Source organism: Typopeltis vanoorti, chromosome 7 (assembly GCF_054136105.1).
Source record: "Typopeltis vanoorti isolate ZY-2024b chromosome 7, IOZ_Tvanoo_1.0, whole genome shotgun sequence".
Taxonomy (NCBI): domain Eukaryota; kingdom Metazoa; phylum Arthropoda; class Arachnida; order Uropygi; family Thelyphonidae; genus Typopeltis; species Typopeltis vanoorti.
Window position 1 is genome coordinate 43,823,562 of NC_143555.1, and position 27,830 is coordinate 43,851,391.

Sequence of the window (27,830 nt, forward strand, 5' to 3'; positions counted from 1 at the left end):
CTTGAAATTCGTCAAGGTGAAGTTTAACCCTGAAACGGCGGTGTTTTATGAGATGAAAGGTGAGGTCAGAAAGAAAAAAAAACTGACCCTACCTTTCAACCGGTTGTTCTTGTCTAGGAAGCGATCAACTTTTATCCGGGCTCTTCATTTGAAAGCGAGCATGATGAGACGTGGAAGGATTTTTCATCATGCAAATAGACAAACCAGCCTCGTGAACACATAGACATATATCTATAGACATAATTATTTACTATTGCAAGAAAGACCTGGAAAACATCTCGTTCCATAATTATTATTCGTTTTACAGTAATATGTTTGCAATACCTCTTACAGTAATAGGTATTGGAGGGCGGTTAATAGGTGACGAAAACGTTCGGTGTTAAAAACTGCACTGTTTAAAACATAATTATAATATATTATATTATATATTTTATTATAATATATTATAATATATTAGTGTGATACTTTCTGTGCAATTACAATTGGTGGTGGGAGAGGATAATAATTAGCATCATTTGTTTACTGCAAGCTCATTAGAAATATTAATTAACGTGCACAGAAAATTTAAAAAGAGTTAAAATGAAACGATGAAATAGCAAAGATTTTTTTATTGTCAGCTGAACACGAGCTTTTATTTGCTCGTGTCAAAAAGCTCATTGAGAATTCTTTTGGGACGCTTCAGCGAAAGCTTCGTCTAATTTATCTTCACCTACTTCATATTTAGTTCTAGTGTCAGCCATTTACATTTGTTAGTTCCAATTCCTCTTCCCTCATAAGTGCGTCAAGAAAGTATGGAATAAAAAATAAATATTTCTTCGAGCGACCGCCATTTTGCTGCAACAAAGCTGAAATAATGCTAAGGGCGTTACTGCGATATGTTAAATCACTTTATTTATTCGTATGGAGTTTCCTCCCTTTTCCTCCCCCGTCCCTAATGGGGCGCGTTGAGCCCCCACTCATGGGGGGGGCTAAATATTTATGGCTGTAGATCCGTGTATGTTCATGGGGCCGGTTTGCCTGCTTGCGGGAAGAAAAACGCCAGATAAACTGGCGGAAAAAACCCTACTGCACTCTCCCAAGACCAGTAACTTGGCTATGGCTGAGGAAGATCCTCAAATTCCTCACGTCTTCGACGGGAATCGAACCTGGGACACTCCTTCCAAAGTCATATGGTTGCGAAGTGCACAGCCACTAGGCTAACCGTGCGGTGTTTAATCACTACGGTGTTGTGTTCGTGGAGTCGGAATGTTAATTCAGTACAGTACCGAACTACTCTCCAAATTTTTTAATTATAAAAAAAAATCAAAATCAATTTTCAAATGGTTAAAAGTTATAAATCGTGCTATAGCGAAACCTGCGTTGTTCAAAACCACGATGCAAGGTATTGCTGTTTTCCGTACAGAGTAGTAGTACGCAGCTCAAAGTAGATACCTGCACATAGACACACGCACGAACAGCCTTCTGATGTGAAAATTGAGGAAAATGAAGGAGACACTTCGGTAGGATATCACCGAACTTGAATGGCAGGTGAATTCGGCGGATATCAACCTATTCGCTGCCGTGGGATGTCCTGCAATGTGCGGTGAGATGCTGACACACACACACACACACACACACACACACACACACACACACACACACACACACACAACGATGCACAATGGATACAAGCCAAACGGAAATAGGATTTAAAATTCAATTTTATACAGGTATAATTAATTATATTTTATTTCGTTAAAATATGACTGAAACTTCATGGACAAATTCAAATCAAAATCTCTATGTTTTTTCCATAAATAAAAAGCAACATCAAAATATCATTAGATTGCTATCAGGTCCATATTAATTTCTGTATACTTTTCAGATAAAAACACAAATTTCTGAATTTATTCTAACAAAGATATTCAAACAGATTTCGAATCCAGTGGGGCAACAATAGAATGAATGAATGGTTGCGATGTTTGTTTAAACAAATGTTTATTGTCAGTCTGTAGTTTACTTTATCATTTGTAACAATGCCACAGTGTCATTTCCTTGACTACTTCTATGCGCAACAGAAGTGTTTTTTTCAGCTATACTAAAGCGTACGATTTCAAGAGATTATTTCGAAGACTTTATATGAAGACAGTGCCATTTGCTCCCAGAATCATGTAATATGGGGGCCGTGTTGACATTTTTAAGACGTAAGTATTTGACAGACTACTTGATGGATTTTAAGTGCTGTATTTAGTAACGAAATATTTATTTTTTTCTCATGTGCAATCTTAGCCATGAAACATGGTTCAAGAGTATTGTGTGAATTTATTTAACCCACGCCTGAAAATTATTCTTTATTGATCTACCCTAACAAACCTTTAAACTTAACAAATCAAGGTTAAACTTTGATTTGTTTTACCTCTGAGAGAACCAACTAAAGTTAACTGTTTGATTAATATAAATGCGTTATCGGCTATGCAAATGAGCAGTTCCGCATTGCTTCCTCCACTTCTTTTGTTTCCTCCAATGGCACAGTTGACTGTGCATTGGATAACTGCAAATTACCCTCGCCCCTCATCACACACACACACACACACACACACACACACACACACACACACACACACACACACACAAACTGGAAAGTAAAGAGGTCACATTATACGATATTTAAAATTTACAATATGATGCACACTAAAATGGCTCTCATTTTGCATTCCTCGCAGGACTTTTTCTTACAATGACTCACATTCGTCATTTCCACATAAAAACTTCTCCTTTCTGTTTAATCGTTTACATATTGCAGACAAATTACCATCTCCGGATTTCTCCATCATTTCATATCAAGTTTCAAAATACACGCAGCATCTCTTAATCACTTTCTACTCTTTAGCTCAGTGTAATAATCTCTCATTCTGAAAAAATTACTTGTAAAAAATGCGACTGATGTTATTACACGGAGATAATATAAAGGCTTTTCATTTTTCATGCAGGCATTTGCTCAAGATGTGAGTCACCATCAGAAATTGAAAACTCGGACGAAAGTACAAAGGAACATTCTTCTCACACCTTGAAAGTACAAAATGGGGACCCCTTTAAAGACGAATCGGAAGTGCAGGATTTCATGGAATCGACTAAACTCGAGTCAGGTGACAAGGATTCATGTGAAGAAGAAGAAGACAATTTGGGATACTTTCCTTATGTTTTTTTGATAGAAAGCATAGGTCAAGGCAGCGATGAGATGGAATCGACTACTGTCGACTCACGTCGCAAGGAGTCATATGAAAAAGACAATTTGGGACATTTTATTGATGCTCCTTTGCTAGCAAGCAAAGGTCAAGGCAGCGATGAGATGGAATCGACTACTGTCGACTCACGTCGCAAGGAGTCATATGAAGAAGACAATTTCGGATATTTTCCTGATGCTCCTTTGCGAGCAAGCAAAGATCAAGGCGGCGATGAGATGGAATCAACTACTGGCGACTCACGTCGCAAGGAGTCATATGAAGAAGACAATTTCGGATGTTTTCCTGATGCTCCTTTGCTAGCAAGCAAAGGTCAAGGCGGCGATGAGATGGAATCACCTACTGGCGACTCACGTCGCAAGGAGTCATATGAAGAAGACAATTTCGGATATTTTCCTGATGCTCCTTTGCGAGCAAGCAAAGATCAAGGCGGCGATGAGATGGAATCACCTACTGGCGACTCACGTCGCAAGGAGTCATATGAAGAAGACAATTTCGGATATTTTCCTGATGCTCCTTTGCTAGCAAGCAAAGGTCAAGGCGGCGATGAGATGGAATCAACTACTGGCGACTCACGTCGCAAGGAGTCATATGAATTAGACAAGTTGGAATATTTTCCTGATGCACTTTTGTTAGCAAGCAAAGATCAATGCGGCGATGAGATGGAATCGACTACTGACGACTCACGTCGCAAGGAGTCATATGAAGAAGACAATTTCGGATATTTTCCTGATGCTCCTTTGCTAGCAAGCAAAGGTCAAGGCGGCGATGAGATGGAATCAACTACTGGCGACTCACGTCGCAAGGAGTCATATGAATTAGACAAGTTGGAATATTTTCCTGATGCACTTTTGTTAGCAAGCAAAGATCAATGCGGCGATGAGATGGAATCGACTACTGACGACTCACGTCGCAAGGAGTCATATGAATTAGACAAATTGGAATATTTTCCTGATGCTCTTTTGTTAGCAAGCAAAGGTCAAGGCGACGATGAGATGGAATCAACTACTGGCGACTCACGTTGCAAGGAGTCATATGAAGAAGACAATTTCGGATATTTTCCTGATGCTCCTTTGCTAGCAAGCAAAGGTCAAGGCGGCGATGAGATGGAATCAACTACTGGCGACTCACGTCGCAAGGAGTCATATGAATTAGACAAGTTGGAATATTTTCCTGATGCACTTTTGTTAGCAAGCAAAGATCAATGCGGCAATGAGATGGAATCGACTACTGACGACTCACGTCGAAAGGAGTCATATGAATTAGACAAATTGGAATATTTTCCTGATGCTCTTTTGTTAGCAAGCAAAGGTCAAGGCGACGATGAGATGGAATCACCTACTGGCGACTCACGTCGCAAGGAGTCATATGAATTAGACAAATTGGAATATTTTCCTGATGCTCCTTTGCGAGCAAGCAAAGATCAAGGTGGCGATGAGATGGAATCGACTTCTGGCGACTCACTTCGCAAGGAGTCATATAAAGAAGACAATTTGGGACATTTTCCTGATGCTCCTTTGCTAGCAAGCAAAGGTCAAGGCAGCGATGAGATGGAATCGACTACTGTCGACTCACGTCGCAAGGAGTCATATGAAGAAGACAATTTCGGATATTTTCCTGATGCTCCTTTGCGAGCAAGCAAAGATCAAGGCGGCGATGAGATGGAATCAACTACTGGCGACTCACGTCGCAAGGAGTCATATGAAGAAGACAATTTCGGATGTTTTCCTGATGCTCCTTTGCTAGCAAGCAAAGGTCAAGGCGGCGATGAGATGGAATCACCTACTGGCGACTCACGTCGCAAGGAGTCATATGAAGAAGACAATTTCGGATATTTTCCTGATGCTCCTTTGCGAGCAAGCAAAGATCAAGGCGGCGATGAGATGGAATCACCTACTGGCGACTCACGTCGCAAGGAGTCATATGAAGAAGACAATTTCGGATATTTTCCTGATGCTCCTTTGCTAGCAAGCAAAGGTCAAGGCGACGATGAGATGGAATCACCTACTGGCGACTCACGTCGCAAGGAGTCATATGAATTAGACAAATTGGAATATTTTCCTGATGCTCCTTTGCGAGCAAGCAAAGATCAAGGTGGCGATGAGATGGAATCGACTTCTGGCGACTCACTTCGCAAGGAGTCATATAAAGAAGACAATTTGGGACATTTTCCTGATGCTCCTTTGCTAGCAAGCAAAGGTCAAGGCAGCGATGAGATGGAATCGACTACTGTCGACTCACGTCGCAAGGAGTCATATGAAGAAGACAATTTCGGATATTTTCCTGATGCTCCTTTGCGAGCAAGCAAAGATCAAGGCGGCGATGAGATGGAATCAACTACTGGCGACTCACGTCGCAAGGAGTCATATGAAGAAGACAATTTCGGATGTTTTACTGATGCTCCTTTGCTAGCAAGCAAAGGTCAAGGCGGCGATGAGATGGAATCACCTACTGGCGACTCACGTCGCAAGGAGTCATATGAAGAAGACAATTTCGGATATTTTCCTGATGCTCCTTTGCGAGCAAGCAAAGATCAAGGCGGCGATGAGATGGAATCACCTACTGGCGACTCACGTCGCAAGGAGTCATATGAAGAAGACAATTTCGGATATTTTCCTGATGCTCCTTTGCTAGCAAGCAAAGGTCAAGGCGGCGATGAGATGGAATCAACTACTGGCGACTCACGTCGCAAGGAGTCATATGAATTAGACAAGTTGGAATATTTTCCTGATGCACTTTTGTTAGCAAGCAAAGATCAATGCGGCGATGAGATGGAATCGACTACTGACGACTCACGTCGCAAGGAGTCATATGAATTAGACAAATTGGAATATTTTCCTGATGCTCTTTTGTTAGCAAGCAAAGGTCAAGGCGACGATGAGATGGAATCAACTACTGGCGACTCACGTTGCAAGGAGTCATATGAAGAAGACAATTTCGGATATTTTCCTGATGCTCCTTTGCTAGCAAGCAAAGATCAAGGCGGCGATGAGATGGAATCAACTACTGGCGACTCACGTCGCAAGGAGTCATATGAATTAGACAAGTTGGAATATTTTCCTGATGCACTTTTGTTAGCAAGCAAAGATCAATGCGGCAATGAGATGGAATCGACTACTGACGTCTCACGTCGAAAGGAGTCATATGAATTAGACAAATTGGAATATTTTCCTGATGCTCTTTTGTTAGCAAGCAAAGGTCAAGGCGACGATGAGATGGAATCACCTACTGGCGACTCACGTCGCAAGGAGTCATATGAATTAGACAAATTGGAATATTTTCCTGATGCTCCTTTGCGAGCAAGCAAAGATCAAGGTGGCGATGAGATGGAATCGACTTCTGGCGACTCACTTCGCAAGGAGTCATATAAAGAAGACAATTTGGGACATTTTCCTGATGCTCCTTTGCTAGCAAGCAAAGGTCAAGGCGGCGATGAGATGGAATCAACTACTGGCGACTCACGTCGCAAGGAGTCATATGAATTAGATAAATTCGAATATTTTCCTGATGCTCTTTTGTTAGCAAGCAAAGGTCAAGGCGACGATGAGATGGAATCACCTACTGGCGACTCACGTCGCAAGGAGTCATATGAATTAGACAAATTGGAATATTTTCCTGATGCTCCTTTGCGAGCAAGCAAAGATCAAGGTGGCGATGAGATGGAATCGACTTCTGGCGACTCACTTCGCAAGGAGTCATATGAAGAAGACAATTTGGGACATTTTCCTGATGCTCTTTTGTTAGCAAGCAAAGGTCAAGGTGGCGATGAGATGGAATCGACAACTGGCGACTCACTTCGCAAGGAGTCATATAAAGAAGACAATTTGGGACATTTTCCTGATGCTCCTTTGCTAGCAAGCAAAGGTCAAGGCGGCGATGAGATGGAATCAACTACTGGCGACTCATGTCGCAAGGAGTCATATGAATTAGACAAGTTGGAATATTTTCCTGATGCACTTTTTTTAGCAAGCAAAGATCAATGCGGCGATGAGATGTAATCGACTACTGACGACTCACGTCGCAAGGAGTCATATGAATTAGACAAATTGGAATATTTTCCTGATGCTCCTTTGCGAGCAAGCAAAGATCAAGGTGGCGATGAGATGGAATCGACTTCTGGCGACTCACTTCGCAAGGAGTCATATGAAGAAGACAATTTGGGACATTTTCCTGATGCTCCTTTGCTAGCAAGCAAAGGTCAAGGCAGCGATGAGATGGAATCAACTACTGGCGACTCACGTCGCAAGGAGTCATATGAATTAGACAAGTTGGAATATTTTCCTGATGCACTTTTGTTAGCAAGCAAAGATCAATGCGGCGATGAGATGGAATCGACTACTGACGACTCACGTCGCAAGGAGTCATATGAATTAGATAAATTCGAATATTTTCCTGATGCTCTTTTGTTAGCAAGCAAAGGTCAAGGCGACGATGAGATGGAATCACCTACTGGCGACTCACGTCGCAAGGAGTCATATGAATTAGACAAATTGGAATATTTTCCTGATGCTCCTTTGCGAGCAAGCATAGATCAAGGTGGCGATGAGATGGAATCGACTTCTGGCGACTCACTTCGCAAGGAGTCATATGAAGAAGACAATTTGGGACATTTTCCTGATGCTCCTTTGCGAGCAAGCAAAGATCAAGGCGGCGATGAGATGGAATTGACTACTGGCGACTCACTTCGCAAGGAGTTATGTAAAGAAGACAATTTGGGACATTTTCCTGATGCTCCTTTGCGAGCAAGCAAAGATCAAGGCGGCGATGAGATGGAATTGACTACTGGCGACTCACTTCGCAAGGAGTTATGTAAAGAAGACAATTTGGGACATTTTCCTGATGCTCCTTTGCGAGCAAGCAAAGATCAAGGCGGCGATGAGATGGAATTGACTACTGGCGACTCACGTCGCAAGGAGTCATGTATAGAAGACAATTTGGGACATTTTCCTGATGCTCCTTTGCGAGCAAGCAAAGATCAAGGCGGCGATGAGATGGAATTGACTACTGGCGACTCACTTCGCAAGGAGTTATGTAAAGAAGACAATTTGGGACATTTTCCTGATGCTCCTTTGCGAGCAAGCAAAGATCAAGGCAGCGATGAGATGGAATTGACTACTGGCGACTCACGTCGCGAGGAGTCATGTATAGAAGACAATTTGGGACATTTTCCTGATGCTCCTTTGCTAGCAAGCAAAGGTCAAGGCGGCGATGAGATGGAATCAACTACTGGCGACTCATGTCGCAAGGAGTCATGTGAAGAAGACAATTTGGGACTTTCTATTGATGCTTTTATACCAGAAATAGAATGTGATGGCTGCGATTTGCTGGAATTGAGTGATATTAATATCCCTGGCGTAGAACTTCCTGATGAGGATGGAAAAGAAGTTGATCTTGATGATCGGAAAATAATGAATGGTAAACTGCATATGGATGGTTCAAATATAGAACTTTTTAATGAACCTATCCTTCTCCTGATTTCTATATTAATCATATTGTTATTCCTGTATTTCCTTTTCTCCTTCATTTTTTGCTTTCTTTATTATGTTTTGCCTTTTGAAAATTTTTTGGTTCTTCTTATTTTAATCGCACTGATTTAATTCGTCTATTGGGTTATTTTTTTTTCTAAATTAATGTTACATATAAGTTATTTTAGCGCTATTTGTTTTATTTATTATTATTATTATTTAATTTTTATTTTTCAGTTTTTGTTGTTATTATAATCATTTATTTATTTTTATTTGTTCCTTGCTATTATTATGAGTATTCTTTTGTAATCATTATCATTATTATTATTATTCAAAATTCTATTTGTAAACAATTCGGACTCTAATAAAAAAAAGAAAAAAAGTATTGTTATTATTATTATATATCGCGCACAGGGGCTGGCAAAGATTAGAGGGAACATTACTGATATCATCATGTTAATATTATAACTTGAAAATGTTTAACAGAATGTTTCTTTCTTTCTTTCTTTCTTCTTCTTTTTGATTACAGCAATTAAAGTTCTCAATATTATATTGCGTGATTTCTTAAAGAATAGTATGATCGTCCTCCCTTCAGATCTGCTCCTGTCTTCTCCATCACTGTTGTGCTTCACCAAATATTAATTCTTTCTCATTAATTGAGAAAGAAGTAATATTTATTTGTTAATAAATGCATGCATTCATAAGCATTCCATTTAAGCTTTTTGTAGACAGAAGACGTCTTAAGCTTACGCGGCAATAATTGAGCTTTGCGTCGTGTATCGAAGGCGATGCTTGCTCGTCTAATCAAAGCTACCTTGGCTTGCTCGGTTGTAAGAGTTTCCAGGTCCTCGCATCACCACTGTGATTTCATGCGCGCGCATAGCCATTTCCGCTCCCTTCACGTCGTCTTAAACACAGGCCATACGCACTAAACGTAGCTCTAACCAGTCAGTTTAGCAACCCTTACAAGTGTGCGTGTTGCTTGGGAAATTTAAGTTGCAACTAACTTTTTATGACGATGTTATTGACCAGTTCATAAAGAAGAACCGTAGAGTAGAATTTGTATTCAAGTATTATGTTTAGTATCATAATCTTCACTTATGGCCCTGTGAGTGCCATTTTACTCCAGGGATGCTTTGAAATAGAAGTCGAGTATTTCGTTATGTTAACTTACTTCACGAAATGCAGTCCTGGAATTAGATTGCTTCCAGGACGTTCAGGAAGGAAAACGTACTTCTTTTTTCTATCAAACTCTGTAGAAAGGTGGGTAATAGTAGTAGTTAAGAAAATGTAAAAATCTAAAAATGCCTATCTACTATATTCCCAAATTATTAGGGTGATATCGACATAGCGGATCCAAAGTACAGGTTTATATAGTAAACTATGGATTTGGATTCAAATTCTTCCATAACAAAGTTCGTTCATACGATGAGACAGTGTTTATTCCATGGAAAGCTCATTCTGTATTTAAAAAACCATCTTTTCATCGAAATGTTATAAAATCTACTCAGTTGCGAAATAAGTCTAGCATTTAAGTGAGCAGTGGCGCACCCAGGGAGAGGGCCAAGGGGACCTGCCCTCCCACCCACCCCCCAAAAAAAAGAAAAAGGAAAAAACACTAGAAAAATTTCCAAAAATCTTTTCCTAATTAAAATTCATTTTTTTATTTATGTTGTGTCGTGTCTTCTATTTCTATACCACTTATGAATTAGCAGCCACATAAGGTGGGAATACCTATAACTCCCTGGAATCTCGGCTGCTGTGAAAGCAAGGCGAACGAAGTAGTGCTCTTGCGGACTGAGCGCTACTTCGTTGCCCGAGCCGTGCCAGAGGATATCACGGGTATCATGTATTGGCAATCACTGCAGATGCTCAGTCATAGGTCATATGCATTCTCATTAGTGTCCATTCTCAAATCGTCTACTCAACTCGCCCCTTCCACAAGATTAATTCATGAGTGCTCCCCCCCCCCAAAAAAAAGATTAAATCTTGAGTCCTCGGCCCCCTCCAAGATTAAATCCTGAGTGCGCTACTGTAAGTGAGAACCTATTATTCGCGATGTTTAGCACCTTTTATATTGGACTAGTGCAACTGATCTAGGCTGCCAGATGGGAGTATTCTTTGCGAGAGAGCATCCTAAATAAAGAATATAAAACAAATTAAAATAAAACATCTCTGAGAATGTTATATGAAAACTACACGGAGAAGAAAAATTGAATATTTTCTTTTTTTCGCATGCTATCCACTATTTCGTTTTCAGTTTCTTTTTTTTTTCTTTCAGAAAAAAAAACAACATTTCTTTGCCCGTAGGTAATATAAAATGCTAATATAATTTGTGCATTAGTACCTACAAAGAAGTATGTAAGACACCGATACTTAGCATTACCGTTTGTCAAAAAACACTGTTGGTGCAATGGTAATTCTCTGAAAAATAATAAATTCATTTTACAACATAAATAAAATAACTCACCACTTCATTTTTCATCCTTATAAATGCGTTATAATAAGAAATACTAGCTGATGGCAAACCTTGTCGATATGCATTGAATGCAGGAGAAAGTTGCTTGCTATCCTTCTCCAAGTTTAGACTGTAGACAACTTCATAGAAGGTTTCCAGGACTGAGAACACATTGGAATAAAAATCTCCTACCTGAAACGATCCAAACAACCAAAAATCAGGTTTTCGTTTACTTTTACCAAAGATGTTAAATACAAGTCTTAAAAACTTACATTGGGCAACGAAAATTAACCGCCGTGTAAAAACATTAATAAACATCCATTCTAACCCATATCCTGTGGGCTTGAAAGGTTACACGCTATTGCCTTATCCAACTAAGTAACTAATCCAATTCATCCAACTAAGGAACTAAAGGTTAACAAAAGTTTTTCATTTTCAAAGCGAAAGTTTGTATCTTCTCCTCTTATTTCATAAGTTGGTTATACAACTATGAATATCCTTTTGTTTTTTTTTTAGTGTAGTGCAATATAAGGATATTTTGTGGAGTATGAATCGACTAACAAGTACTTAAATTATTGTTTGTCTTGGATTTAGTCATTCTAGACAATCGATGGCTAGAATGGCCTAACAATAGACTTCGTAACCAACTAAGTTTGGAGTTGTTAATCCTACATGAAATTTAGATCTGAAAGCCTACGAACTCTTTTCGCGAGATGTCACTTTTGTCAGCGGCGTAGTTAGGGGAGGGCGGAGGTGTGTGTGTGGGGGGTGGGAGATCCTCCCCGCGACACTTTGAACCTTTTTGAACTTTTGCAGTTAATTCAAAAATGGTCTCGAGAACTCATTTCCAAATATTGTAATAATACTGCGAATTTTCTTCATAATTGCTGTAAGTGTTGCTAGTTGTGAGAGGAGTTTTTCTAACTAAAATTGATTAAGAATTACCTACATTACTATGAAATGGACTTCGCCAATGGAATCGACGATTTTGCTAACAGAAAAGCAAGAAAAATGACATTTTAAAATGTTGGAAATAAAGTTTTACTTCAAAAATAAACACAGTGTTTTCATTTATTTTCCTATACGTCATTTTGACTTTTTGTATATTTTTAATGTGTATTGAGGGTGGCAAATTCAGGGACCGCCCGGGCGGCGAAAGCTCTAGCTATGCCACTGCCTAGAACCCACAACATGAACTGGAACTCTGCTGCCAATAAATATATATAGTGTTAGGATTCTACAGCAATTTTGACATTTACTTCATTACTGAAAAAAAAAGGGATATTACTTTTCAGCATGCCTCACAGTTTTCTTTTTATTTATTTTTATTGCATTTGTAGCACACTTTTAGAGTGGATAAAACAAGATGGAAATTTGGAGTCACATGTTATCCTTTTTTTTATGAAGTCTAGCACTGGTTGGAAAGAAGTCAATGTACACCTCCCCATGCACAAGGTGACTCGTGCCATGTAACAAGTGAGGTGTTTTTACTGGTATAAATTGGAAGAATATGCTGCTCCCAAGTCAGTGCAACTGTGTCCAGTTGATATGGCTGCGTGAAGGGAACTGATGGAATTTGAAAGAGGCATTGTGATAGGATGCCATGTTCCAAGTCTATCTTTTCAGCAAGTCTATCTTTTCAACGTCTTTTCAGTATGTTGTTGAAAAATTGGGCCATCCCAAGTCAACAATCAGTGATACAATACTGAGGTGGAAGGGCTACCTGTAGTGAACGACTCACTACACTCATCGAACGTGACCATAGGGTGATATGAAGGATAATATGAAAAAGCTGTTATTCGTTGGTGGACACATTGTATGCAGAGTTTCAAGCATCAACTGGAACTTGAATCTGCACAAATACATTCTGGACCCATACTCATCACTTGAGTTTCCACGGTAGGACCACAATATGCAAGCTCTACATTACCCACAGAGCTGATCAAATTGGAGACTTGAAAAACAGTAAATCAATTTTGAAGAAAATTACAGATTAAACTAGTTATGAAATCTTAATTGTGTTAGACTGTCATAATGTTTGATGCATCATTTGATAGTATACACCAGAAGACGATGATGATGATTATCTTCTTGATCCACTATTGCAATGAATTTATGTAACACAGTCTGAGGTTTGAAAGCGGATATTCAGTTGTTTGCAGTGATGTAAGACTAGGTGAGCGTAAAAAAATATTAATTTGAAGTTATTTCATGAACTGAATAGAAAGACATGAAGATATCAGCTCAACATTGCCAAGTGTAAAGTTCTGAAGTTTAACTAGAAGAAATGGAACGCAATTTACTATATTGATAAACCCATACTTGATTAAGCAAGAGTTTGGGAAAACATTATACATAAAGTGCATGCAATTTTGGGAATACTTAGCATGTTGGGAAGACTTCCTAAAATATCCTTATGATACTGAAATAGGATGTTGAGAAATCACGATTTACTGTTTATAGCATAGGTTCCCAAAGTGGGCGCTGAAGCCTTCTAGGGGGGCATTAGTGGGATCAGAAGCATTTGGGGGCGTTCAGGCGGTCGATGGCTCTTTATAGAAGAAATTAATAATATATATTTAAAAATTAATTATTTTCGTGATTTTGCGATTAGATAATCATTTAAAATTTAAATATTGCATTTTAATTAATCTTATGCCCGTCTTACACGATCAATTTTTTTATCAATTTTCTATTTCAATTATTTAATCATTTGAAAATTTACCATGTCAGATAGAAATAGATGTCAATTTTCTATGTCAATATGAAAATAGAGTTATGTTTACAGTAGCAAATATATTCGTTATATTTCATTTCAAAATATATATAAAATATATAAAACCACTTTTCTAATTGATTTGTACAAAAATAAACCCTATTTTATATAATTTAATATTACGAGTAAAAATAATTATGGCAAGAAAGAAATAAAATCGTAAATTTTAGTTAGCCTAGTTAGTACTAACTTATATTGCTAACTAGAGGGAAAAAACAAAGCAAATATTATTCGAAACTTATTATACTGTTTTCTGTGGTTATGTTTTGTAGGTTTGTTGTTTATATCTTGTGTAATTATTTTATTTATTAATTATTATTTATAATTATTCGTACAATGTCGTGGCCGGACGAACAAAATGCGCTTGCGTACAAAATAAAAAATTGAACGTGTCATACAGGATATTTTAACTTCTATTTTTTATATACTTAAAAAAATTATTAATTTTTTGCTATTGTAAAAATTGATCGTGCCATACAGGCTTTAGTCTATCCACGCAGCCGACGAGTCTTAACTAGTAATATGTCGGTCAACTATTACGTAGGTAATTCACTCAATTCAGCATGCTTTGACAGGAATATGGGTGCTTGCAGTGATTTGTTCAAAGCACGAGTACGATAATATCGCAAACAAGTCAATGCATGCAAGTCCATTCAGGCTAGATTTCAAATCTATAAATACCAGTGGTTTAGGAATAAGTTTCATTATTTTTTGTGTGCTTTGCCAACAATCATCAGTCGCAAGTGTGATAGATAAGTGGAGTCATACAAAGTGTAAATTAAATCTTTTATTTTGTGAATATTTTTATTCCTTCAAATTTTATTACTTCATTATGTCTGAATATAAGAAGAAATGTCAACAGTACAGTACAGTACTGAGTATTTGAAATATGGTTTTATTCAGTCTCCTACGAACCAATTATTACCCATGTGCTTGATTTGCCAAAAAGTGTTTTCAAATGAAGTAATGAAGCCTTCTAGGCTACAAGAGCATTTGACTAAAATGCATGCTGACAAAAAGGATAAAGACTTGTCCTATTTTCAAGTACTAGAAGAAAAATATTTTAAACGTCTAACTATATCAAAACTTTTTACGTCGTCCACTAAACAAGATAACGACGGATTACAAGCTTCTTATAATATTTCATTATTAATCGCAAAAGCGGGAAAACCACACATAATCGGTGAGCAATTAATCTTGCCGGCAGTAAAAGAAGTAATAAACACTGTGCTTCATAAGCCAGCGTCAGATATCATCAGGAAAATTCCTTTGAGCAATAATTCAGTGCAAAGAAGAATCGATGAAATGGCTGAAGACGTTGAAAAATCATAGTGCAATTATTTGAAGACATGCCAATTTTCCATTCAACTCGATGAATCAACTCTCCCAAATAATGAACCACTACTCTTATCATACGTACGATTCATAAAAGAAGAAAAAGTTTTTCAAGAATTATTATTTGCTAAAAACTTGGAAGCGGATACAAAGGGAAAATCTATGTTTAATATCATGAATACGTTTTTTCAAGAGAAAGATATTCCTATTCGTAATATTTTGTCTGCTGCTACTGATGGTGCTCCAGCAATGACAGGGCGCCACAAGGGTTTCATAGCGCATTTGAAACAAGCAGTACCAAATGTACTCGCTATACATTGTGTTCTTCATCGTCAACATTTGGTTGAGAAAAATTTAAGTGAACGCCCGCACACGTCGCTCCATTACGTTATTAGAGTAGTCAACAAGATTAGAAGCAATTCATTGAGTGACAGATTGTTTAGCCAACTTTGTAGTGAAAACGATGAAGATTTCAATCGTTTGCTGCTTCACACAGAAGTTCGCTGGCTTTCAAAAGGTATTTGTCTGAATCGATTTTGCAATTTGTTTGATTCAGTACTAGAGTTCCGAGAAAACAGACACGGATTGCGGCCAACCTGATTACATCCAAAAATGACATCGCTTATTTGACAGACCTCTATAAAATATTTAATGAAGTCAATCTACAACTACAAGGTGATGAATTGAATTGAATTAAAACAAAAAACGTTATTGACGCTTTTGTAGGGAAACTTCTTCTGTTCAAGCGGAATATGGGCCGAGGGGAATATAGCCACTTTTCTAATTTATCAGCATCGTCTCTCAAAAAGGAAGATTTACTTACATACAGCCAACACTTGGAGGTTCTCCATGCTGATTTCAATGAGCGATTCAAGGATATTCTAAACATGAATATACCAAATTGGGTTCTAGATCCTTTCTCACATGTAAGCACAGCAGGATCATCAAATTTAGAAGTGGAACTCATAGAATCCACAACAAATGAAGAACTAAAAATAAAATTCAAAACTGGATACCAAGAGTTCTGGCTTCAAAAATCAATACCGACACTGTACCCTGGATTATGGGAAATAGTGCAGAAATTTTTAATTGCATTTCCATCTTCTTATTTGGCTGAGCGTGGGTTTAGTGCTGTAGTGAATTTACTATCTAAGAAAATGAACCGATTGCATATAACTGAGCGTGGCGATTTACGACTGTTTTTAACGAAAGTTGAACCCAATATTAACAAACTTTTAAAAATGCACCAGGCTCATCCTTCACATTAATTTGTTATTTTTTCTTTGTATTTTTACTTTTTAAGTTCGAAATAAACCATCTAATATATTTGATGGTGTTTTAATTATTACAATAAGATTCTAACTAATGTAGTGCAGTCTCTTAATATGTATTCCGAATTTTCATATTTAAACCATTGTATGAAACTTTACATTAATTTGTAATTTTTGCTTTGTATTTTTAATTTATAAGTTAGAAATAAACAATTTTGTAATATATTTAATGGTGTTTTAATTATTACAATAAGATTCTTACTAATGCAATGCAATCTCTTAATTATATTTCACATTTTCATATTTAAACCATTGTATGAAACTGTGCATAATGTTATTCGAGCATACATTTTACAATCTTTACATATGGGCTACGTTTCACCAAAATCGGTATAGCAATAACTGTGTTCAATATGAAGCACATATTGGTCACTTCTTTTTAAAAATTTAACGGCGTAAGCAGTAATGTATCATTAGTTGCTATCTACGTCAAAAATATCAAAAGGCTTGAACGCGGAAATGGGGGGGACGTTACAAAATTTATGTCTTGCAAAGTGGGCGGTGGCCCGAAAAAGTTTGGGAACCTATGATTTATGGCCATGAAAGATTTTTGATAATAATTTATCAAAACTACTAACTAATACTAATGTATTATTCATTTACTAAGGTAAATGAATAATACATTAGTATTAGTTAGTAGTATAATGGGCTACGCATTAATAATCCAGAAACAAACCCTGCTTTAAAGACCTAAACAAGGACCTTTTTTCAAGGTCCTTGTTTAGGCTACTCCAGGTCTCCAAATAAGCAGGGTGGTAGTGTCATAGCGGGCAGTGAAATTATCCGACATCTGAAACTAAGGAAACGCTCAAGAACCAGATGTGTACCAAAGAACACACTGATCTGCACAGATTATTATTATTATTATTATTATTATTATTATTATTATTATTATTATTGTTGTTGTTGTTGTTGGCTATTCCATGGAGTCCTTAGACTCAACGAGGGAAGCCCTGAACATCATGCCAAGCACTATCCAGCATTTATGTTTTCTTTGAACTCATTCACAATCATGGCACCCACAACAGACTCTGGCAACCTATTCCACTCATTTACTACTTTCCAAGCAAAAAATCTAGTCCTTACCTCTGCTAACTACACTCTTCCTCAGTTTCCAACAATGGCTACTAGTTATCCCACCACCAGACTTGTACTGAAAATTTTTCTTTGTATTAATCTTGTAAAACCCTTCAGTATGCATCTCAGTCATCACTCCTTTTCTCACTGATAGCCAATTTCTGTAACCCACAAATCTTCAAGCTGTGCTCATAAGGTTCATTCCACAGACCTGCTACCATCTTAGTCCCATGCCTCTGCATCCTCTCTACCTCTTCCTCACCACCAAGAAACCCACATGACCACTATGCATGTCTTCACTACTGCAGCCTACTGTGTACAGTAGTCAAGATGTGGGGGGGGGTCTTACCAAGACTCAGTAAAGAAGAATAATAACCTGCATGTCAAAGTATTCTTCAAAAGCAAGTAATCAGATGAGTCGTATGCAATATGCGCTCTTATAGTTTAACTCCCTATCCACTAATACATCCAAATTCCTGGCTTCGTCAATTTCCTGGAGTATAGTTCCATCAATGTGGTGCACAGCCAGTGGCACACCCAGAGGGGGCCAAGGGGCCCTAGCCCTCCCAAAGAAAAAGGAAAAAAAACACTTGAAAAATTTCCAAAAATCTTTTCCTAATTAAAATTCATTTTTTTATTTATGTTATGTTGTGTCTTCTATTTCTATACTACTTATGAATTAGCGATCATTGCAGATGCTCAGTCATGGGTCGTATGCGTAGTATGTTTCAAATAGTCTAATCACCCCCCCCCCCCGAAGATTAAATCCTGTGTGCGCTAATGCGGACAGCTGGTAATCTTTTTGCTCCAAAATCCATAGCTTTATACTTTGCTGCAAAGTGATATCAATTCCTCTTTGGATAGACTACCAGTCTATCCAAATCACCCTGCAAAATTTCAACATTATCCGTATTAATATGGCTCTACCTAATTCTGCATCAATGATAAACAACTGAATAGTTCCTCTCAGATACTTTCCTATATTCTTAATGTACAAATTAAATAGTGGCATCCCAAGAACAGAGCCACACTACAGCATGCCAATAGTTATAGGCTTTCTGCCGGACTCTACTCCAGAATAAACTACCCTCTGATATTTCTCCATCAACCATCCTCGTATCGCTGCACCAGTTTTATATCCATCCCCATGTGCTGCAATTTATTGATTAGAATCCCATGCAGCATCTTGTCAAAAGCTTTTGCAAAGTCTAACAGTATCTGTATACTCATTATCTCTATCCAACTCAGCTTGTAAATCATGAGCTAGTTACTGAGGCACGACAAATACTTTACAAAACCAGTGTTATCCCCATATAACACCCCATTTTGGTCTATCCATTCCTGTAGTCTGCTGAAGTCAGAAATTTTCTAAATAATTATTGGAGCCTCCTTTATGCAATGAAAACTATTTACCCCTCTATTTACCTCCTTGAAACTAACCCAGAATTGAGATTAAGCTTAAATAATGTGGTCAAAGGCACTGCCAATTCCCTAGCACCTTCTTCTAAAACTCGAGATGGTATACCACAGCTAATCTACTCCCACATCTGACTTCACATCAAGTTCGGTAATATGTTATGCACCTCCAGTTCATTTATCTCAGTTTCCATATAACCCTTTGTCTCTCTCATTACTGCAATACCTGGATAATATCTTGCAAAGTGTTAACTTAGTAATTCTACTATTTTGACTGATTCAATTACCCGCTGCCATCAGCATTCATTAAAATCATTCTTTCTTTTACTTGCAACATACGGAAAGAACTATTTGGGATTATATTTGGACTTCTCGTGGAAAGGCTTAGACGTTGGTTACATATTCTTACAAAATAGCTTAAGGAAATTATAGTGTACAATAGAATATACTTTAAAATAAATTTTAGTACACTTCAAATATTTCGGCAACGTCCGAAACCGTCCGTTCGTGACGTTGCCGAAATATTGGAAGTGTATTAAAATTTATTTTAATGTGTATTGTATTGTACGTTGTAATTTCCTTAAGCTATTTAGTAAGAATATATTTGGACTGCACTGCTAATTTCCTTTCATACTCTACTTTTGCATTGCTTACCACACTGGTTAATCCTTTTGGCCTGCAAATGCACCTGCTGGTCGCTGCTCTAATTAAATTTTCTCCACAAATTTTTCTCTTTTTTTGTAACCCCAGCTTAATGATTGTATTAATCCATTTAACTCCCACTTGATTTACTCTCCAGACTGTAGGCATGCAGTCAGCCATTACTTCCCTCTAACACTACTTTACCACTTCCCATGAACTATCAACACTCAGCCCATTGCAGTTTCACAAGCCATGGCACTAATCCAAGCAATGTCCTAAGTTTGTTATACTTACCAGCCCTGTAATTCCACATATACCCCCCTCTGAATTGAAAATTTCACATATATTGCCACCTCCTAGGTCAAGACCATGTGACCACTCCCACCTAATGGTAGCAATGTAGTCATATTGGTTACAAACAAATTCTCTGATGCACTTATAGATCTAATGCTCTCAAATCATCAGTACATTCCATCGCATGCTGCCTCAGTAATTATTCCTTAGTAACTGCATAAATTCCATTTCCTGCCTTCCACATGTCCTTTCCTCTTTCCCATCTTTGTTCCCATAGTTGAAGTCCTCCATAATAATTACCCACTCTCCACTCATTGAGTTTATTTGCTGATGCATATTATCCCCCATCATCCTTTACATTCCCTTTTCTATAGAAGCAACGAACTATATATATTTTGTTCTGCTAGCCTCAAATGTTCTATTTCACTGGCCTACAGCTGAACTCCTATTGTCTTTGATTGCAGTTAATTGACTATCTTCAATAATACTCCTAACGCCCCACTATTCTTTTTCTCTATTGTATAGTGTTATCCTCACCGATAACACTATACTCTTCACATTCTATTCCACTAACTATATAATTTTCAATCAGCCATATCTCACTAATGCTAATAATTTTTGGCCAGAATGAACTAACCAATGCCAAAGACATCGTCTTCACAAATGCCAAAAACTTCTTCGAATGCTCCTAGCATTAGCATACATAAAATGCAATCGCTCCTTAGGTCCACCGCTGTTCTGACACTTTATACTAAGTATCTCACTCTTTTTTGTTACTAGTGGTACTAACCTTAGACATTTTATGCACATTCTTATACTCAACTGCCTCACTGATATCTGTGTACTCAGTCAACAGCTCCCCTCCCCCCACAAAAAAAAATGGTATACTCTACTTCACCTGATTTTTCACCACATTCTCTGTCACTTCATTTGGCAACACTTTTTCCAGATTCTGAACACCAAATCCATTCAGAATCAAATGATCCTGTGTGTGTGTGTGTGTGTGTGTGTGTGTGTGTGTGTGTGTGTGTGTGTGTGTGTGTGTGTGTGTGTGTGTGTGTGTGTGTGTGCGTGCGCGCGCGCGCGCACGCACGCACGCACGCACACACACACGCGCGCGCACACACACACACACACACACACACACACACACACACACACACACACACACACACACACACACACACACACACACACACGCGCGCGAACTGTGAAAAGTCAAGTGAGAAGTCTTCAAACATCATGTATATAGTCTTATCAGTGTCCTGTGACTTTTTTATCTTTTTTTCCAGCAACAAAATAAGCACTTCATGAAAAAGGTGTAAGTTGCCATGAAAGGTTACTGCAAAAACTGCAGCAGATGGAAATGGATAAATAAGTTAGTGACATGGATCAGAAGATAGTTGTCTTAAAACCTATCAAAAGCAGTGTACAGAGGTGAGGAGCTGAAAAGAATAAAGGTGAAAAATGGGATAGCATGGATATATTTATATACATCGGGTCATTCTTTTTGAAACACCCTGTATTAATAATATTGGCAAATGAGTGGAAGGTGATAACTAAATGCATAAAGGCTGAGTTTGAAAGGGTAATAAAGAACAGTGATCACACCACTATACAGATCACCTTGAAGACCTGAGCTTTGCAAATGATATAGTCCTCACTCACTCCAGCATTACCGATGCCCAAACCCATTTAAACACCCTTAGGAGAACACAGAAATATTTGAACTAAAAATAAACTTCCAAAAAACAAAGATATTAAAAAATCAGATAGATGAATACATCTATATAAATCCAAACAATTACCTTGATGAAGCAGAGGACTTCTTCAAGTCCTCTGATATGTGCGATCCTAGGTATAGGATCGCACATCTCAAATTCCTTAACAGACATTAAGATAAGAAAATAGAAAGCATTCCAGTTCCACAGAAGTCTTAATAAAGAATGGAAGTCGAGCCCATCTCAAAGGAGACGAAAATTCGTCATTACAAATGTACCAGCCAGTCTATCTTTCTGTATGGCTCCCAGACCTGGAACATCTCAACAAAAGCAGCAACCAATATTATAAATTGCTTTGGAACTACTTGTTGAAGAAATATCCTGGATTACTCCTGGGAAGATCACATTCCCAACTCTACTATATTAGATTAGATGAATCACAGCAAGATCCTCTAGTCAGCACTGTTCAAAGAAACCAAATAAAATGGTTCGGCCACCAACTAATACATCCACCCTTTGCACCTTTTGATGCTCTGGTCCTTTAAGCCCCTACAGATGGAAAAAGAAAAAGAGGCAGACCCTGAACTCAATATTGGAAATACATCAGCAATATTCCCCCCGTTTCCTCCAAACTCTCCGCATCAGAGATCCATCAATTAACATATGACAAAGAAGCCTGGTTTTCTTTCAAGTCATAAGAACCTCCAAGTTCTATCCTAGTATACAGAGACTACTTATTTGTTTGGTTTGGTTTTTCCCATTTATAATTGTAATATTATAAATAAACGATGATGATGATCACACCACTACCCTATTGAAATCCTCCAGCAGGAACTCCATATAAGATAATGGATGGTAATCTAATGGTGGATATAGTTATGCATTTTGGATTGAAGAGATTACAGAGTGTGTGTGTGTGTGTGTGTGTGTGTGTTATCATGGAAGTATTTCATGGAAAAGAAATTGTTGTAGATAGAAAAGTCAATGCAAAAAGTTATTATTATTATTCAGGCCTCCATGGAGTCATCGTGGGAGGACTTTCCCAGGAAACACAAAGTCTATCATACCACTCCTTGAACTCATTGTCCGTTCTTGCTCTCACCACTCTATCAGGTAATGCATTCCACGGTTCAACTACCCACCACGCAAAGAAACCACTCCTCACCCTCTTGTTCACAGCTTCCTTTCGTAACTTCCATGGATGGCCCCCTTGTTATCGTTCCTTCCCGCCAAGTGATAGACCTCCACAGTGTCAACCCTGTAACTGCCTCTCAACAGTTCAAAAGTCTCGATCATATCACCTCTCCTTCTATCCACCAAACTCTGCTGCTGTCCACATTCCCTCAGCTGATCCTCATAACTAACATTATGCAGTGCTGAAACCATTTTCGTTATCCGCCTCTGTACCCTTTCCACAGTTAATTTATCCACTTCAAATCCTGGGGACCAAATTTGAGAACGATAGTCTAAGTCTCATTGTATAAGACTCTGACTTGAGTCTTATACAATGGAATTATAACTCTTTTATCCCTGCAGGTCAGCGTCCTTCTCAGTATTGCAGCAATCCTCTAGGTTACCTTCACCACCTTTGCAATATGCTGCCTGAATTTCAGTTTTCTATCAATCATCACCCCCAGATCTCTTGTCTCCCCTAGTTCCTCCAGTACATATCCTCCAATTTATTATGCAGCCTCCCATCGGTGTATCCTAAACTTCAAAACTTTACATTTTGCTGCATTAAACCGATATCCCCATTCATTTGTCCAGTTTATTCGAATCCTCTTGAAAGGCTGCTACATCTGCACTATTACATGTACTAACCCTGCCCAGCTTCACATCATCTGCAAACAACTGGATATTCCCTTGCAATTCATTGACGATATCATTGATATAAAGCAGTGGTGTTCAACCTTTTTTACTATGCAAGTTACTTTTATATACTAAGTTATTCGGCGATCTACTCTCTTATATAGATCACGTTCCCCCAACCTAATTACACATAACTATGCAGTTAAATGCGCTCACTCACTTCAGAGGACCCATTCTCCCAGCACTAAAAACTTTAAAGAAACAAAAAACTTTATTTGTGTATTTAAAAATTTATTTATAACTTTTAATTATTTTAATACAAAAAAAAATATATATATATATTGGAATAAAATATTTATTTCTCTATTTTGAAAAACCAAAGTTAGAAAAAACAACAGATTGATTAGAAACTCACAAGTTACAGGAAATGCTGGTTAATTAAAAAAAAAGTTAATGTGAAATTTAGCATTGTTTGGACCTCGCAATATTTTCATAGTCAAGTTGATATGAAGAAGTGGCCAATCGCAGACAATCATCCAAATGATCATTTGTAATTTGGTTTCTTAATTTATTTTTTATGACGTACATATTTGAAAAAGCAGATGTTGACAAGTATGTCGATCCGAAACACGACAGAATTTTTCGCGCAATATCAGTTAATATTGGAAATTTTTCATGTGTATATTTCCAAATGACTTCATTGTTTATTGATTTTAAATGTAAACTATTCTGAATGTTTATTATCTCAAGTTCTACTTCAGCTTGGTTTATATCAAACAGCCACTAATTTTATTTGAAATTTCTGTGATGTTCAATTTTTCTTGAAATGGATTATTGATAAAAGATACAATCATTTCAGTTTTATTAAAATCTTTAAATCTTGAATTTATTTCTTCCTTAACTAATTCTATTTCACGAATAAATTCTTTTAAATTACAGCGAAGCATTTCGTTGATTTTGTTCAAAAAATTTTAATAAATATGGGAGATGTCTAAATTCGTGGTCATTTGTTGGAAACTTTTTATTGAACTTAACATGTCAATTAAATTTTTATCTTTACCTTGTAACTCTAAATTTAAATTGCTTAATTTTGTACAGAAATCTACTAAAAATGATAAGTGTAACAACCATCTTTTATCACTCAATTGTGGATAAATATCTCCTTTTTCACCAAGAAAAAAAATGTTTATATCGTTAATTAATACAAGAAATCTTTCTAAAAATTTACTTCTGCTGAGCCAGAGAACATTATTGTACAACAGAAGTTCCCTATCATCATCATCATCTGCCTGTAATTTAAATAACTGCCGTTGCAGGGCTTTTCCTTGAACAGAATTTACAATTTTAAATGTAATATCCAAAACATCTTTTGTGTTTAATCTTTTACTACACAGTACTTGTTGGTGAATAATACAGTGGTACGTTAAAATATCTGGATGTTTGTCATCGTTTTTACATAATGAAATGAAGCCTGATTTATTACCTATCATTGCAGGAGAACCATCAATAGTAATAGACACAAGTTTAAAAAGTGGAAGTTTGTGTTGTTTCACAAATTCATCAAATGCCGAAAAAACGTCTTCATCCCTAGTCCTTCCCAATAATGGTACAATTTTTAAAAGTTCTTTACTTGAATAATCTTGAAATACCATTAACGGAGCAATATCAGTGAAGTCGTTTGATTCATCCAATTGTAATGAAAACGCAACACACTGGTGAATGTCTGACTGAGAATTCAGATCGACACTTAAAATTTCAACTCTTCTCATAACCGTTGTTCTGGAAAGTTGTAAATCTTTGATATTCGAAATGATTTCATTTTTATTTTTAAAATCAGAAAATAAAGATTCTGCTGCTGCAAGAAACGATTCTTTTATTAACTCTCCATCAGTAAAAGGCTTTTTTGCTTTTGCTAATAAATGACACACTTTCAAACATGCAATAGTGACTGATATTGGTTTATTTATTACTTCCGAAATCATATTGTGTTGTCCAGAAAGTCCTTCCTTTAAATTTATAATTTTTGATTCACGTATTTCGGAATTTTTGGGAAAATCTTCATCATATTATGCATGTGGCGATCGAAAATGTCTCTCAATATTACCTTTTTTTGGAATTGCTACAGATCAATTACAAATCAAACAACAACACTTTCCATTTACCATTGTATAGAAATAATCCATTTCCTATTTCTTGTGAAAATGATACGTCTCCGATTTCTTTGATACACTCATGATTATCCTCAAATTAAAAAAAAAACTTTTATATATACATAAATAATAATAAAATAAAAAATTGTTTATAACTTATCAATTAGCGGACAAAATAATGGTAAATCCAACGATAAATTTAGAGCAACCGAAACTCAGCTGAAATTCTAACAGTGGGTAGTGGGAAGTGTGATGTAGTTACGAGTAAACACGATTATAAACGAAACGCATACGATGTGCTTTGCTTATAATCGTATTCACTCGGCTCGCTGTTTGACTTCCACTGATCCAAATTAATTCATTTACCCGGACTTATAAGAAAATTACTGATTTGACAATTTTAAACGAAAAATAAATAAACAATAGCAATACACTCAAAGAGAATTTAAAAATAATACAAAATAATGATAAATAAAATATTACGTTTTCGGTTTTAATTAAATTTGTAAGTAAGCAGGAATACACAAGAGAATGACCAAAAATCGTTCCGTGATTGACGGGTTGAACACCACTGATATAAAGGTTAAACAATACAGGTCCCAGTTGAGCCCTGTGGAACCCCACTTGTAACCGTCTGCCTCCTTGATATTGCCCCACCATACACCTCTCTGATACCTATCAGATAGCCAATCCTGAATCCAGTTGACTAATCCAACATCTAAACCGAAGTGCTGCAACTAAGTATCAGCTTATCATGTGGTACCTTTCAAATGCCTTTGCAAAAGCCAAAAAATGCAGTATATGCAGGGCCGTTCCGAGAGTATCTGATACCCCTAGGCAAAGAAACTTTAGGCGTCCCTATACATTGTCTCTGTATATATATATTTTGCCATACTCACACAAGCACACGTACATCTATACACGTGGATATTTATAAAAATAATATCATTATGAACATTAAAAAAATTATTAATCAAAACCAACACATTTGTATACATATATGATTACTCCTAATATCTGTATAGCAAGAAAATTATTACATCTTAAATACAAAAATTATGAACAATAATCTTTCGGGCTTTTGCTTTGGCAAAGTTTTGAATTAATTCATCTATATTGATTGTAGATGCAATTTCATGCTCTATAGATATTATTGCTAGACCAGTGAGTCGTTCCTGAGCCATCATAGAGCGGTCTTATTTCACGATTACTACCAATCAGAATCCCTGCCACTGCAATGCTATGAAAATTCCCACGGCACTCTTATACTGATTTAGAATAAACTGAACTGAATTAACAAGACGATTCTGCGAGAAAATGGATGACGTAATCCCCAACTTCTCAGACCTCAGAGAGCTTGCAAAAACAGGGCTTAATCTAAAAATCAACAGAATTAAGTCTAGAATGACGAAAAGAAGTGACTGTTAGTTTGAGGGATACCTCCTAACTTCCCCATGCTTATACTTGGATAAAGGATTAAACTAAATATAATTTATAGTCTAACCAAGTGAAAAAACTTCCAAAACCCTCAAACTGTACACGTGATACTTAATTAGAAGGGTGGGTAAGAGTGAAGATTGGGTTCAACTTTCAGACAGATTGTCATAATTAATGGAGTATTCAAGTAAATATCATGGATTGTTATTCAAGTTATCTGGAGGAATTTTTCTTAACCTGAAAAATTAAACATCCCTACGTCTGAACCACTTGGATACATTTCAAAACCGGAGCCGTAAAACCTTGTTGGGAGCAGAAGGAGGAGAAAACACTCCTCAACATTAAACATCACCATTCGACTGGAAGGAAGCTTTAATTAATTTATGCTATGAGTATATCTTTAAATCCAATTGCCGAAAAATTTACTGGACATACCTTTTCTTCCGCTTCTTTACCTAATGATCCCTCGATATATTTCATCCAATTTTCAATACCTTTAATTGTATTTAAAAGGTCATCAAATTGTTCTTCTAAGGAATCCAAGTACATGTTTAAGACCCTTGAAATTGCAAGACATCTATTAAACATTGTTTAAACATTGAAAATTGAAGTACAGTACTGTACTTCACAAAAAAATATTTCATTCTTTCAGATAAAACCAAACTGGACACAAATGCTGCTTTTAGATACTGATTTAA

At 37.1% G+C, this 27,830-nt stretch overlaps 1 protein-coding gene across 2 annotated transcripts in view; it reads right to left on the reverse strand.

Moving 5' to 3' along the window:
• Positions 1-27,830, reverse strand: part of LOC150104636 (uncharacterized) — a 65,540-nt gene that overhangs the window by 20,992 nt on the left and 16,718 nt on the right. For both annotated transcript variants that reach the window (XM_090395834.1, XM_090395833.1), the window contains exons 6-7: positions 27,568-27,691; positions 11,157-11,336 (exon numbers count right to left, since the gene is read on the reverse strand). In XM_090395834.1, the coding sequence (XP_090251960.1) occupies positions 11,157-11,336; positions 27,568-27,691 (304 nt within the window). The remainder of the gene's footprint in view (positions 1-11,156; positions 11,337-27,567; positions 27,692-27,830) is intronic.